The sequence below is a fragment of the Vicia villosa genome, linkage group LG6 (genome assembly GCF_029867415.1).
Source record: "Vicia villosa cultivar HV-30 ecotype Madison, WI linkage group LG6, Vvil1.0, whole genome shotgun sequence".
NCBI classification, from domain to species: domain Eukaryota; kingdom Viridiplantae; phylum Streptophyta; class Magnoliopsida; order Fabales; family Fabaceae; genus Vicia; species Vicia villosa.
The window spans coordinates 34,463,412-34,479,660 of NC_081185.1; the positions used below are offsets into that span (position 1 = coordinate 34,463,412).

The 16,249-nt window shown below is 35.2% G+C and overlaps 1 protein-coding gene and 1 non-coding gene across 2 annotated transcripts; one reads left to right on the forward strand and one right to left on the reverse strand.

Moving 5' to 3' along the window:
- Window positions 1-498: 498 nt before the first annotated feature.
- LOC131615361 (small nucleolar RNA R71) lies at window positions 499-605 on the forward strand. Its single transcript, XR_009287780.1, has one exon. It is a non-coding gene; the product is annotated as a small nucleolar RNA R71 (small nucleolar RNA).
- Window positions 606-8,881: 8,276 nt separating this feature from the next.
- On the reverse strand, window positions 8,882-9,970 carry LOC131613507 (F-box/kelch-repeat protein At3g06240-like). The gene has a single exon (XM_058885170.1). It carries the CDS (start codon window positions 9,968-9,970, stop codon window positions 8,882-8,884), a length of 1,089 nt encoding a protein of 362 aa, XP_058741153.1.
- Between the last annotated feature and the right edge of the window lie 6,279 nt (window positions 9,971-16,249).

Consider the following 16,249-nt stretch of genomic DNA (forward strand, 5'->3'; position numbering starts at 1 on the left):
GCGTACAAAGCATTATTGTTCTTGTACGAGAAATTAGGGTGATTCTTCCATCCTAGGTTATACGTGTTTGAGTAGGGGTTTCCTTGAGCATAGTTTACTGGTTCGTGAGAAACTCCTGCCAAAAGTTGGCACTCGGGGGAAGCATGTCCAGACATCCTGCATATTTCGCAATTTGGGGAAATAGCAGCCGCGGCGGCTACAAGTGCTATAGTGAGGTTTTCAATCTTCTGAGTTAGGACATCGACTTTGGCGTTAACGCGGTCGAGGCTACTTATCTCGTACATCCCACTCTTCGTTGAAGATTTCTCTCTAGAAGTTTTCTATGATTGAGCTCTCTTGCTTCCCCATTGATAATGGTTTTGAGCCATACTTTCGATAAGTGTGTAGGCATCAGCATATTCTTTATCCATCAGTGCGCCACCTGCGGCGGCGTCAATCGTAAGTCTCATATTGTAGAGGAGACCATTGTAGAAGGTATGGATGATTAACCATTGTTCTAAACCATGATGTGGACAAAGTCTAAGCATGTCCTTGTATCTCTCCCACGCTTCGAATAAAGACTCGTTGTCTTTTTGTCTAAACCCATTGATCTGGGCTCTTAGCATGGCGGTCTTACTAGGTGGAAAATAACGCGCCAGGAAGACTTTCTTATGTTCATTCCAGGTTGTGATAGATTTGGCTGGTAAGGACTGGAGCCAGGCTCTAGCTCTATCCCTTAGTGAAAAAGGAAAAAGGCGCAGTCGAATAGCTTCCGAACTGACACCATTTGCTTTTACAGTGTCTACGTATTGCAAGAACACTAATAAATGAAGATTAGGATCCTCCGTCGCATTTCCAGAAAACTGGTTTTGTTGTACAGCTGACAACAACTATGGTTTAAGCTCGAAATTATTCGCTTCAATAGCAGGAGCAGCGATGCTATTGTGAGGTTCAGCTTGCGAAGGAATAACGTAGGATTTGAGAGGACGCGGTTGTTCTCCCATGTTTGATTCTTCAACTGGTTCAGAAGTAGGAGTAGGAACAAGAGTGCGAGTACGTCGTAATCGACGTGATACAGTGATAGAACGCTCCGGTTCGGGAATTGGCAGCACTAAGTCTTCACTTCGAGAGCGAGTACTTGGCATGCACAAAGGGAATTAAAATAATTGAGTTTGCCTTAGTCTCTACAACGTAACAGTTAATTACGATTGTCGACTAAATTACTCCCCGGCAACGGCGCCAAAAACTTGGTTGCGACAATGGGGTATGTCTATGATTATGACTGCAAGTGCACAGTCTATCGCGTAGTTTTAAAAGATATCGAACCCACAGGGACTAAGAATCGACCTAATGTAGTTAATCGCTACTTCGTAAATCTAAGGCTAATATTCGATTGATTATTGATCAGACGGGAAAATAAAAGGAATATTATTTAATTAAATCTAGGATAATAATATCGGTATGCAATGGTCGGACTTCGGGGATCTAGTAAGCCATCGATGCGTATCGTAATTTAAAATCACTTTTCTGTAGAAATCATTAGTTTAAAAACCCTCCTCTCACACTCTCGTGTTTATTGATTATGATTTCACTATTAAACCTAAGTGAGCGCTCTTGCTGTATCAATTAAAGTTCAAAGTGATTTTTGAAAACCATTGAAAACTAATTACCCTTAAAGCGCTCTCGTTGTATTTAAGGTTAATGCCTAATTTCTAAGGTCCAGTTAAAATCTCAAACTCTCGTTTTTATTGATCCTAACTTCTATTGTTTTTAAATCTCGTTACAAAACAGTTTTAATTAAGCGTTTAGAAATATTAGCCAGACAAATAAATTCAATTAATAAACTACATCGAAGAGTTACTCGATTCCCTCGGTTATGTGACCTTACATACCGATAAAAGGTATTTAGCCGGACATTGTTTTAATAAACGGAACAGGATAGATAGAACATGTAAATAATGATCCAGGCATAATTCTATAAACTAACATAAACTGCCAATAATATTTAAATGCTAATGAATAAACCTGAATTAAATTGCAGACTGAAAGTGTAATCTTGTTGTACCAAATCTTGGATCCGGGACGAAAATAAATGCTGAAAATTAATTCTAATGCTAAAACTAAAACTAAATTTGAGGCTAATAATGAAAACTAAATTGCAATAGAGTTTGCGGTGTGGAAATCTATTGCCGGAAGCGGGTAGGAAATAAGAACAGAACTGGAAAAAGAAACAGATGAACTCTTGACGGCAGTAGGGTAAAACTTTGTAACCCTCTCAATAATTCTTGAAGGGTATTTATAGAGTTGCATTAGGTTTGATTTGGCTCTTTAATCTGTTTCAGTGCTGCTTCACGGAGGAGAAAATGGCGGAGAAAAATTTGGACAAACGTCTTCTGGGCTTGAGTGTGTGACTTACGTCACACACTATTATTAAGGGGGGTGTCGTACGGCAGGGAAGGGGGTGCGCCAAACGGAAGGTGGCCCAGCATGCCATCTGTCACGTGCCCACTCACTCTTGAGCATTGGGCTTCCTTCATGTTTTGGGCCTTTTTCTTCTTCCTATCTACACCTCCTCATTTAATTGGCATTTTAAGCAATTCTTCTCCATTTTAGCTCCTTTTTCCGATTGTTTCTTTTGCGAGCTCCGATTAAATAAATTCCTAAAAACAAATAGAAATACCGGCATAATACAAAATAAAATAATAAAATCGAAATAAAATAGAATAATAATGCATGTAAATTAAGCTAAATATATGATACGTTTTTGTGTTATCACCAAACACCACAAAAATGCGGACACCAAACAAAAACATGATCCCAATTCTCAATCTGACCACAATCATTTGCACAAGTCTGATTCTCATCCGACAAAATATTATGCCACATCAAATTATCCTTTGTCAGTAATCTATTACAAAATAAACGCCAAATAAAAATATTTACCTTAAGAGGGACCACTTTAGACCACCAAACCTGAGACCCACCTAACATTTAAACCTCTGTCGGCTTCGTTAACAAATGATAAACAGTGCTTACATTATAACACTTAGAAGAATGAAGCTGCGCAAACCCAATAATCTTCCACCGCCTCCTTAAAATCCACAGTTTGAAGCTACCGAATACACTCCCCAACCAACTCTTCTTCCCACGCAAACAACCGTCTCCGCCAACGCCATGCCAGACCCCCCCTCACCCCACCCTAAGTTAAACATCTGAGCTACCGATGCTTCCTTATATTTCGACAAGTTAAAAAGTCGCCTAAATCTATCCATCAACACCCCTCCCTCCAGCCACGAATCCCTCTAGAACAAGGAATTCTCATCATTACCAACCACTCTCTTAATATTCTAAGCCATCCACCCAGGAACATTCGACCCCACCCCTTAACGGATTCGGTTCACACTCTGCCACCACACCGACCCCCCTACTGCCCCTATATTCAATCGACCCCATTCTCACCATATCTGGATGCTAACACACGATATGACAAACTTGTCTTCTCCTCCAACATCCTCCAACACCATTTTCCCAAAAGAGCCTCATTAAACTCCCTTAACTTTTGCACTCCCAACCCACCATTTTTCTTACTCAAACAAGTAGTGTCCCAATCAAACCACGCTATCTTCCGCTTCTCCTCCGAGACTCCCCAAAAGAACTTATTAAATAAAGATTCAAGAGAAGCGGTAATACCTATTGGAGCTTTAAAAAAGACAAAAAGTATACTGGAATAGCAGACAAGACAGCTTTCAACAAAATCAAACGACCTCCCAAAGATAAATTACGACACTTCCACCCCGATAACCTTTTTCTAATAATGTCCAATACCAACTGCCAAAAATTCAACCTTCGAGGATTTCCACCAATGGGCAGCCCCAAATACACAAAAGGAATAACACCAAGCTTACAATGTAACACCAAAGAAGCCGCTCGCAACCAAAAGTGATGAATATTAACCCCCACCAACCTACTCTTATGAAAATTCACCTTTAAACCTGAAATGGATTGAAACAGTAACAACACCACATTAAGCGCCCTCACATTGGCCCAACTTTTATCCCCCATTAACAACGTATCATCAGCAAACTAAAGATGAGTTAATGAGCCCCCATCCTCATTACCCACTTTATACCCCATAAACAAAGCCTCTCGAACAAAAGCCTTCATCAACACATTAAACCCTTCAGCCGCAATTAAAAAAAGAAAAGGTGATAACGGATCACCCTGTCGCAAACCTCTTTCTAATTGAAATTCCTTCGTTGGGCTACCATTAACTAGCACCGACGCTGAGGCTGTAGCAACACATTCAGATAACCACTTCACCCATAACATAGGAGATTGCATTCAAATCATTACCCGCATCAGGTAGCCCCAATCCATTGAATCATAGGCCTTTTCAAAGTCCACTTTAAATAACAATAACTCTTTCTTCCTTTTATGAGCATCGTCTACCACCTCGTTTGCTATAAGAATGCCATCAAGAATCTGTCTGCCTGCAATAAAAGCTGATTGGGACTCTGAAATCAGCCCCTCAATCACATTTTTCAATCTATTTGCTAACACTTTTGCCAAAACTTTATACAGACACCCAACTAGCGATATTGGACAAAAATCTGCTACCCGTTGTGGACTAACAACTTTAAGAATTAAAGTTATGAACGTGCTATTTAATCCTTTAGTTAACTTCTCATTATGATGAAACTCCACCATGAACCTCAATAAATCATCCTTCAGAAGCTCCCAGAATTCTTTAAGAAAACCAAAGTTTACCCCATCAGGCCCAGGACTCTTATAGCTATCACAATCCCACACCGCCTTTTTAATTTCCTCCATTGAAAACGGCTTCACCAATTCAGCCCCCATCCTCTCCACTAAGAGTATTAAACTCCAAATTATCAATTACAGGCCGCACACCATTATTCACCTTAAAATGATTCCGGAAATGCTGAAAAACTGTACTTGGAATTGGTTTAACACCTTCTACCAAACCTCCATTCTCATATAATGTGTCAATCCCATTCATCCTTTTTCTAGACGCCATAAACCCATGAAAGAATTTAGAATTAGCATCTCCTTCCCTCAACCAATTCAATCTGGACTTCTGCCACTGAATACTAGAATTCATTCTAAACAAGGACTTTAAATTAGATGATAACTCATGCAATTCACCCACCTCTTCGTCATCTAAACGAGTATGTTCTCCTTTTAACTCAAGAGACTCAATACGCCCCTGTTGACGATGTAATATTTTTTTTACATTTTTAGGTTAAATCTAATAATATATTGATACATATATTATTTGGTTGATTGAAAAATGTTTAAATTTTTTATGATGATACTAATTATATAGTTGGAATTTTAATTGCTCGAAAAATATTGGAAATAAATAGTGGAGTTTCAAAATTTTTAATAAGACATAATTTATAATTTGACAATTTTTTTTAAATATTCACTAATTAGAGTTAGAATTTGGAATAATGAAAACTAGGTGTTAAATTTTTTAATTTGACATTATTTGTATGGTAAGAATTCAAATTCTTTGATATTAACTAATAGTAAATAATTATAGAGAATATTTAAAATGGTTTAATACGACACTGAAAAATAGAGTTTATTTATTTTTTTGATATTAGAATTAATTGTACCATAGAAAAAAGGAAAATGTTAACGAGTATGACGAGTATCTCCAGACACTAGTTAAAAAATTAAAAAGATAAATTAAACATTCTTTAAAAAATTAAAGTGATAAGTTTTTTTTTTAATAATTAAGTATATTCAATACATTGAACATAAAATATATTCTTTACTTAAATGCTTAACAAGTACCTCATCAACCATAAGAAAATTAGTGTTTAAAACTCTTTAATATAACACTTACTATAAACTAAGAATTTGAATGGATATGTATTTATTGACAATAAATAGAGAAAAATTGGAGTTTTAAATTTCTTTAAAATGACTATAATTAATAATTATAGAGTTATATGGATGGATAATTATTGATAACTAATAGTGAGAAATAAATGAAATTAATTTTAAGGTATGACTGTGAATATGTAGATAAGATTTAATACGAAATAGTGAAAAGTTAATGCATTAATTAAAGGGTCATGCTAACATGTGCCCTAAGGGCACATGTTAAGGATACTATATTTAGAAAAAGTTAAAAGTAATTAAATATAATAAAGTCATATTTAAAGTTTCGATACATTGAATGCACGCGTTCCAAAAAAATATTTCTATAAATATCTCATTAACTTGTGCCCTTAGGGCACAGGTTAGCTTTTCCCTTAATTAAATAATAATATTTAATATTTAATTATTGTACGTAGAAAACTAATTTTACATCTAAAAGAAAAACATATTTAGAAATTAAGAAGAAAATTAAATCAAAAAAATGAAGGAAAAAAACTTTACAAATGGAAATCAGATTTTGTAAGTATGGTTAATATCTAGATGAAAGTATACGTACGAATTTCCACATTCAAATTACAATACATCTCCAATTTATATATATATATATATATATATATATATATATATATATATATATATATATATATATATATATATATATATATATATATATATATATATATATATATATATATATATCCAAGGTGCAAGACAGAAATCCATATAATCTTAATTGTAATTGTTTACTCAAAGCAACAATTACCGAAGAAAACATTATTATTGTATTCAAATACTGAATTAATATTCGCAAAAATGCAGTAACGTTTACAAGAAATTTCCACCATACACTTTTTAATCTAGAATCTTCTGAAATTCACCATGGACTCAAATATTTATTTTAGTAAAAAAAGAACATCATACAACTTATTGAATCATCTTATGTTGTTTATTACACCCGACAAATTAGTCCTTATGATTAAGTTCTTAAATGAATCAAGGGTTAAATATACGATTGCCCCCTGCCATTAGGGCGAGTTTTGGTTTTGCCCCCCTGAAGTTTTTTTTTTGTGATCTGCCCCCTATAAAACAAAGATTCTGTTTTCAGAAGCCCCTATTCCTTGTTTGGCTGACTAGGCGTGGAGAATCTGCATAGGTGGCGTCCAGTTGGATTTTTCATTTATTATTTTAATGAATTTTTAAATTCCACGTTAATTTAAATTATTTTTTATTATAAATTTATTTTTTGTGAATTATTATTTTAAATTAACCAAAATATTACATTTGGGCCTAAACCCACTTTTAGTTAGACTATATCCATATTGGCCCATGCAGTCTCAGCCCACTTTCAATTCAATATTATTATATTTGTGTTTGGTATATAAAGAGTGTTACTGGGTCTATAATAATCGATATGGGACTCCAAACCAAAATCAAAACCAAACCTTTCTCTCAATCACTCCTTTCATCTTTGAGTTCGTGATTACTCTTGCTGAAGCTAGGGAGCGTGCTCCTGGTATGATCAGGAAGATGCCATAGTTTATTAGCAGGTTGTTTGATATTCTTATGAAGATGCTTATGAATATGGAAGATGATCCGGCTAGGGAGCGTGCTCCTGGTATGAATATTGAATGAATCCACACATGGCACCACAAAAACGAGTTAATGGATTTTGATAAATATCAAACAAGAGTCCAATATACTAGAAAATAAATGATAGTAGTCATGAACTATGATGCTATCTAACTACAATTCGTAACAAAATATAATAGAATTAGAAACTACCAACTAGAATAAACAGAAGTTATAACTATTGTTGAGGAATGTGAACCAACCCTGTGTATAAGTCTCATTCAGAGACCTATGGATGCCTTTCAGAGACTAACTAACCGAATTCCATGGTATATGGCAACGCGTACTCTAAGTTATCCCCTCATCTTCTATATGGCATTGCCTAGGTCCCCACCAAAACCATTAATGTGACCCCGGAAATATCCTTCCAAATCATGTTGTCGTGATGTGCTCGTGTGCGGAAACTAACAAGTACAACTCACGAGGGGCCTAGGTAAGGTCCATGGTATAAACGGATCTTGTAGGGAACGAAGAGCCATTATGACTGTGGCCATCGTAGCCGTGCGGCTGGGACATACGAAAAGTGTGACCACTGTCGTAGCTTAATTGTTGTAAAATGTTGTGTTGTATTGTATATATACTTTTCAGTGTTAGAGAAACTCTTCAAACACAGTTTTATATAAGAAATTAACTGTGTTCATTTTTGGAAATTTTCTGATCCTTTAATTTTGAGTTACTAATCTTTCTACATCACTCTAGCTTCTCAGATTGATCACTGAATGCCATTCTCTTTATTTTCTTTTTCATAAATAAAACAAGTTATCATAAGCTTCATTTACCAACTAATGCTCAAAAAATGGCATTCGCAGCAATTGAGTATTAGCTTAATTTCACCTTTCTCAGTAGGCTTATTCTTTTAGCTATATCAATATTTGACTATTAGCTTAATTGAACAGACCACTAGATTATTACAAAATCTTACATGTTATGTTGAACCATGTGCATGTGATCTTCATTGGCACCTGTCTTTGTATTATTGCATCACTATCTCTTGGAATTGTTAGCAGCATAAACATTCCCTCCATCAAAACTAGGTGTTGCTCTTTAGTTTTCAGGTTATGGAATGTACAAAGAGTCCCACATCGAAATATAAAAAAGAATGAGAAGTGTTTATAAATCTCTTTGCAACCTTTAATATCAAAAATTTAGATAATGGGCTGCTATATGATCTGAACTTGTGTTTTAGGCCCAATGAATTATTTTAACAATTAATTAGTAACAACATGATCAAGAATTAAAAAAATGTCAATTAATTAGTATAATGTACAATTAATAATATATATTCCACGTGGAATTTAAAAATTCATTAAAAAATAAACAAAAAATCCAACTGGACGCCACCTATGCAGATTCCCCACACCTAGTCAGCCAAACAAGGGGCAATCGTATATTTAACCCATGATTCAAACTTCGGGAGTGAAACAATACTTTCCATATACCTAACAACTCTTATTGAATCATCGTTTTCGTAAACTTGAAGATCCATCGTTTTTTTGTCATTCTCGGAGTCATACAATACTAATCTTCCATCATCATTGTCTTTCCAAAGAAATCCATTGATCCCATAAAATCCAACAAACTTTGAATCCATAGGTACAGGTCCAGCACTATATAGCTTAATCCAAGACTCTTCATCACAATAATTTCTCATCATCCAAACATCAAAACATTTATCTATTCCTATTCCTGTTATAGGATAAACAATAACACCAATAGTATCAGATTCAACAAAAGGTGTTAGAGTTTTAGAACATTCTCCTGAAAAACAAGAATACTCTATTTTGGGAACTTTTATCTTCCTAAATGTTTCATCAACCATGTTGAATGCTAAAACAAAATCTTCTATTCCGCCACCAACCTTATCAACATAACTCCACCAATGAAAACAACTGTTCATAAAAGTATAAACCGCGGAAGACTCACGGGAAACTTCAAATGGAAGAGGGAGATCTTCCGCATTAAACTCTCTCCAAGAGTCGGAATTAAAACTGTATAACAAAGCAATCCAATATCCTTTTTCTTGTTCACCATTTGCTTTTTTCAACCATACATCTTGTAGGAGAACGACTTTATAATCATTAGTTTTGTGATCAAATCCAAATCCAGCAAATTCAGAATAAAGAAAAGCTCTTTCTTTTTTTTTTTTTTTTGATAATAGAAAAGCTCTTTCTGGCGAAGACAAGATAATACATTGTTTCAGGGAAGGGTTTATTAATATACTATTTGGAAACCCTTGTAAATAATAAAGGCCATTACAAGGACCAAATATTTCGTTGCAAAAAGATTTATCTGGTATGTATATACTAGGAAGGTTTAAAGGAGAAGTTAATACATGGTTTTCCGGTTCATCGAAAATCCAAAACATAAGGGGAAATTGAATTTGGGCTCCAGAATAATAGAATAGTCTGCGAATACTCCAGAAACGCTGGTGTTGTTTTTGAGAATACATGTAACTATTGTGGAAAACATAATATTGATTTATAAAATCGGGATGAATTATAAGATTAAACCATGATTTTTTAACGTACTTACAATTCAACAATTCTCTCGAAGGTAGCCTCCATAGAATATTCGATAATATTTCCTGGGGCAACTGGTCTATCTTTGCAACCATCTTCCTTTTGGATATTTGTTTTATCAAGAATGGGAATATGAATAGCATGGAAAAAATAATTAAACAAAGGAAATAAAAGCAAAATTCAAGATCCATTTGATTCTGGATTTGATCAGGTGATTTTGTTTGTGGTGTTTGCAAACATTATTTCCATATTAAAAAATGGTAACTGAGAATTTGCGGATGAATTTGCGGATCATGGAGCTTAATTGTGACTTTATAATCGTTTACTTAGTCTGATATAAAAACCGGTAACCACTGTGCAAAGACATTGGGTTTGTTATGACTAAAATAAAAATTAATAGTTAAACATTTACATATATAATAACGTGGAATAAGTATGATCATTAGAATTCGTTTTTTAATATAACAATCAAACTATTTGAATTAAAAATATAAACTTAAAGTAAAATTTATTTTCTGGTTTGTTTATATTTGTTGACGATTTTTTTCTTCATTTTTTTATACTAATCAATTATTAATATTTGTGTAGTTTTTTTATATATATCAACAACAAATACGTGTTTATTTTTTTAATGTTTATTAATTATGAATAGTTAACACATGTTATTTCATATATCAATGCGATTTTATTAATTTTGGATGTACTTACGAAACACATTCAAGAGCTAACACCGAGATGCATGGTTTTAAAAGATGATATAGTCTTTCGCGAAGAGCCGAAGGAGAATTTTAATGAGAGGTTGCAAACTTGGTGACGAGTTTTAGAAACACATGGTTTTCGCCTAAGAGAAATAAGACGAAATATATGGAATGTAAGTTCAACAAAAGAATAAGTGTTTCTAACCTAGAAGTGAAAGTTGGAGACCATATTATCCCTCAAATCACACAGTTTAAATATCATGGATCTGTAATAGAGAATGATGGAGAAATAGAAGAGAATGTAAGTCATCGAATTCAAGTTGAATGGTTGAAATAGAGAAAGGCATTAGGTGTTTTATTTGATGCAAAGGTACGGTTAAAACTAAAGGGATAATTTTATTGAACTACGGTAAGACATTTGAATTTGTAAGTGACAAAATATTAGGCAGTTAAGAATCAACCCGAGAATAAAGGAAGTGTAACAAAGACGAAGATGTTGCGGTGGATGTGTGGTAAGACTCGACAGGATAAAATTAGAAATGAAATTAGTGAAAGTTAGTGTATCCTTTTTCTACCATTAGTGAAAGCTGGTAGTTCACCTTCAGTGAAAGTCAGTGTATCCTTTTTCTACCTTAAGTGAAAGCTAGTAGTTCACCTTCAATGAAAGTCGGTGTATCTTTTTTCTACCTTCAGTGAAAGTTGGTAGTTCACCTTCAATGAAAGCCGGTGTATCCTTTTTCTACCTTCAGTGAAAGTTCAGTGAAAGTCGGTGTATCTTTTTCTACCTTCAGTGAAAGCTGGTAGTTCACCTTCGGTGAAAGTCAGTGTATTCTTTTTCTACCTTCAGTGAAAGCTGGTAGTTCACCTTCAGTGAAAGCTGGTAGTCCACCTTTGGTAAAAGTTGGGGCATCTTTTATATCTACATCTTCAGTAAAAGTCGATGTCTAGATCTTTTCCTACCTTCAGTAAAAGTCGGTAGTTCACCTTCAATAAAAATTAGTGTATTCTTCATCTCCAGTGAAAAATGATGCTTTAACCTTTCTGGTACAAAATATTTCCCCAGTGAAGTTTCTTTTCCCAACAAAGTCTCGTTCCCCAGCGGAATCTGTAACGCCCGGAAAATAAGTATATACTTGATTTGGACGTTTGTGACGTTTATTGGAATTGTACCGTTTTTGGAGTTGTTTCAGTCGGTATTAGTTCGGGATGGCGGACTAATATTTAATTGAAGGTTTTCATATTTTTGGTACCGGAAATATTATTAAGGTAATATTCCGCGTTTTGGGGCGTTTGAACGATATTTGAGCGTAGGGGCATTTTGGTCATTTCCGCGAGGAAGATATTTTCTTTATGAAGGAAAAAGACAGAAAGAAAAAGAGAATGGAAAGAAAGAGAAGAGAAGAAGAAGAAGAGGAAAAGAGGAAAAAGTGTAGATTGGTGGATTCTCGACCGATTCGAGTTCCGATCGTTGCTATAGCAAGGTAAGGGGGTGAATCTAATTTATCTTGAATGTATGATTCTTATAGTCTTGTTCTTGTTTTTGTTCTTGTTCATCTTCTTCATCCTTCCCATATTTTCCATTTTTCTTGTTTTGTAAGAAGTTGTGAGGTTTTCATGATATAGCAAGATTCAAACATGTCATGGTTGGTATTTTGTATAGAATCATATCCTTGTTGTGTTAGGATGATTGATCATGTTTGTTTTCCATTTTTATGGCTTGATTGAGTTTGAAGAAAAAGTTAGGTTTTGAGAAAGATTAATGAATCAACCATGAAACTTGGATGTTATGTTGTTTATATGGTATGTATGTGTTGTATTGGTGTTATAATGATGTTTTGGAGTGGTTTTGGTGGGTATAAGAAGCTTGAGACAGTTCTGTTCGTGCTGGGATTTTTCTGGGTTTTCTCAGGTCCGCTAAGCGGCCTCAGGCCCGCTGAGCGGAGTTTTCGTTGGTCCGTTTCTGGAATTTCCGCTTAGCGGCCCGCTGAGCCCGCTGAGCGGCCAACAGCATTTTCTGTTTTTCCAAAACTTCGTAACTCCTGAACCGTAACTCCGATTTTGTCGCCGTTCGAAGCGTTGGAAAGCTAACGCAATGAACTATACTATTATCTAATTAAATGATTCATAGGATGTAGTCTCCTATTATTTTTATTAGGATCAAGTGATGAGTTGTGTAGTATGTTCAATTATCCAAACTTTGAAACCTTGTAACTTTTGATCCGTAGCTCCGTTTCGTACGCCGTTCGAAGTGTTAGGAAGCTAGTTGGATGTTCTATATGATAGTATAGGCTTGGTTAGCTTGTCATTAGTTAGTTATGAGGGTTGTTGATGAAAACACATAATTGTTTATATGCGCGATATGATTGGTAAATAATCATAGTGCTTGGTTGTAATTGATAATGATGTGTTGTGTGAATGTTATCGTAATGGTACGAGGTATGTGAATAGTTGTTGATAACATGAGATCATGTTCGTATGTGTTATGTATTAATGAATGTTCATACTTGGTATGTGACGATGTTTGGTTGTTTGTTATTAACATGATGTGTGGCCTTATGGCAAGTAATGGTTGTTATGAGAATGATGTATTATCATTGTTGAATTGTTGTTATTACAACTTGTTGATGATGTATTGATGAAGTTGTGGGCCGATGGCCAATAATAATTTGATGTGTATATGTGTGTTATACGTTCATCTATGCCGATGTGGCCAGTATGTTTGAACGGTGAATGTGTGCTGTGTGCTTATTAATGCCTGTGTGGTAATTATGGTGTGATGTAATTGATAACGATGTTATTAATTGGTGATGTATCCTTTTGGATAGAATATAAACGGTGTAACGTGGGTATGTGACCGTGTTATATTGTTGATGATGTTGTTGTCGTATAATAGAGTCATATATTTGCATAGCATAACATTTCATTACGTTAATGGCGGAATGCTATTAGCAGGTGGCCTGTATTGGCAATTATTACTAGTGGGGGCTTAATGCTCGGTAAAAAGGTGTATTTGCCCTAGTGGCAAGAGGTCATCAGTGGGGGCTAAATGCTCGATGACGTTTAGTCGTAGCTTGATGCTCGACAAAGGTGTATTTTCCTTAGGGAAAGAAGTCCCAGCATAATGCTCGGCAAAGGTGTATTTGTCATAATGACAAGGAGGAGTTTTACTCCGGATTTGGTACCACATGCATATGCATAGTTGAGTCTCATTCATCATCGTCTGTCTTTATAGTTATGTTATCATTCATGTGTCACATTACTTATATATGGATTGTGGTTGAATGAATGAATTACTTTGTTGTATGATTCTTGATGATACTTGTTGGCATTACTATAATTGTCATGCTTTCATTATGAATTATATTCTCACCCTTCTGCTGATTTGATGCTTGAGTGGCATCCTGCAGATTAGCCGCTTTGGAAGTCTTTTGGAAGAGGTAGTTCTCCAGTCGGTCTTGTCAGTTGCTCTGATACGTAACACCGGGGAGTCGGGAGTCTGTTGTTATTTATTTATATATGACTCTTTGAACATGTATATATGATAACGTGCCATTGTGTATTGTAAACACTTTATTTTGGAAAACTCCTCTTTGAGAGTGAGAGATATATGTATATATATATATATATATATATGTTCATATCTTCTGTGTGTTATGTATCATTTTATTGGCAGGTGTGTATGCTTTTGGCATCGTTGATGTCCGTTTCTGGAATTTCCGCTTAGCGGCCCGCTGAGCCCGCTGAGCGGCCAACAGCATTTTCTGTTTTTCCAAAACTTCGTAACTCCTGAACCGTAACTCCGATTTTGTCGCCGTTCGAAGCGTTGGAAAGCTAACGCAATGAACTATACTATTATCTAATTAAATGATTCATAGGATGTAGTCTCCTATTATTTTTATTAGGATCAAGTGATGAGTTGTGTAGTATGTTCAATTATCCAAACTTTGAAACCTTGTAACTTTTGATCCGTAGCTCCGTTTCGTACGCCGTTCGAAGTGTTAGGAAGCTAGTTGGATGTTCTATATGATAGTATAGGCTTGGTTAGCTTGTCATTAGTTAGTTATGAGGGTTGTTGATGAAAACACATAATTGTTTATATGCGCGATATGATTGGTAAATAATCATAGTGCTTGGTTGTAATTGATAATGATGTGTTGTGTGAATGTTATCGTAATGGTACGAGGTATGTGAATAGTTGTTAATAACATGAGATCATGTTCGTATGTGTTATGTATTAATGAATGTTCATACTTGGTATGTGACGATGTTTGGTTGTTTGTTATTAACATGATGTGTGGCCTTATGGCAAGTAATGGTTGTTATGAGAATGATGTATTATCATTGTTGAATTGTTGTTATTACAACTTGTTGATGATGTATTGATGAAGTTGTGGGCCGATGGCCAATAATAATTTGATGTGTATATGTGTGTTATACGTTCATCTATGCCGATGTGGCCAGTATGTTTGAACGGTGAATGTGTGCTGTGTGCTTATTAATGCCTGTGTGGTAATTATGGTGTGATGTAATTGATAACGATGTTATTAATTGGTGATGTATCCTTTTGGATAGAATATAAACGGTGTAACGTGGGTATGTGACCGTGTTATATTGTTGATGATGTTGTTGTCGTATAATAGAGTCATATATTTGCATAGCATAACATTTCATTACGTTAATGGCGGAATGCTATTAGCAGGTGGCCTGTATTGGCAATTATTACTAGTGGGGGCTTAATGCTCGGTAAAAAGGTGTATTTGCCCTAGTGGCAAGAGGTCATCAGTGGGGGCTAAATGCTCGATGACGTTTAGTCGTAGCTTGATGCTCGACAAAGGTGTATTTTCCTTAGGGAAAGAAGTCCCAGCATAATGCTCGGCAAAGGTGTATTTGTCATAATGACAAGGAGGAGTTTTACTCCGGATTTGGTACCACATGCATATGCATAGTTGAGTCTCATTCATCATCGTCTGTCTTTATAGTTATGTTATCATTCATGTGTCACATTACTTATATATGGATTGTGGTTGAATGAATGAATTACTTTGTTGTATGATTCTTGATGATACTTGTTGGCATTACTATAATTGTCATGCTTTCATTATGAATTATATTCTCACCCTTCTGCTGATTTGATGCTTGAGTGGCATCCTGCAGATTAGCCGCTTTGGAAGTCTTTTGGAAGAGGTAGTTCCCCAGTCGGTCTTGTCAGTTGCTCTGATACGTAACACCGGGGAGTCGGGAGTCTGTTGTTATTTATTTATATATGACTCTTTGAACATGTATATGTGATAATGTGTTGATGTGTATTGTAAACACTTTATTTTGGAAAACTCCTCTTTGAGAGTGAGAGCTATACGTATATATATATATATATGTTCATATCTTCCGTGTGTTATGTATCATGTTATTGGCAGGTGTGTATGCTTTTGACATTGGTGATGTCCGTTTGTTTTCAAGGTGTTTGTTTGGTTACTTAGTGTAACATCCTAATTGTGTTGTATGAAATTTTAA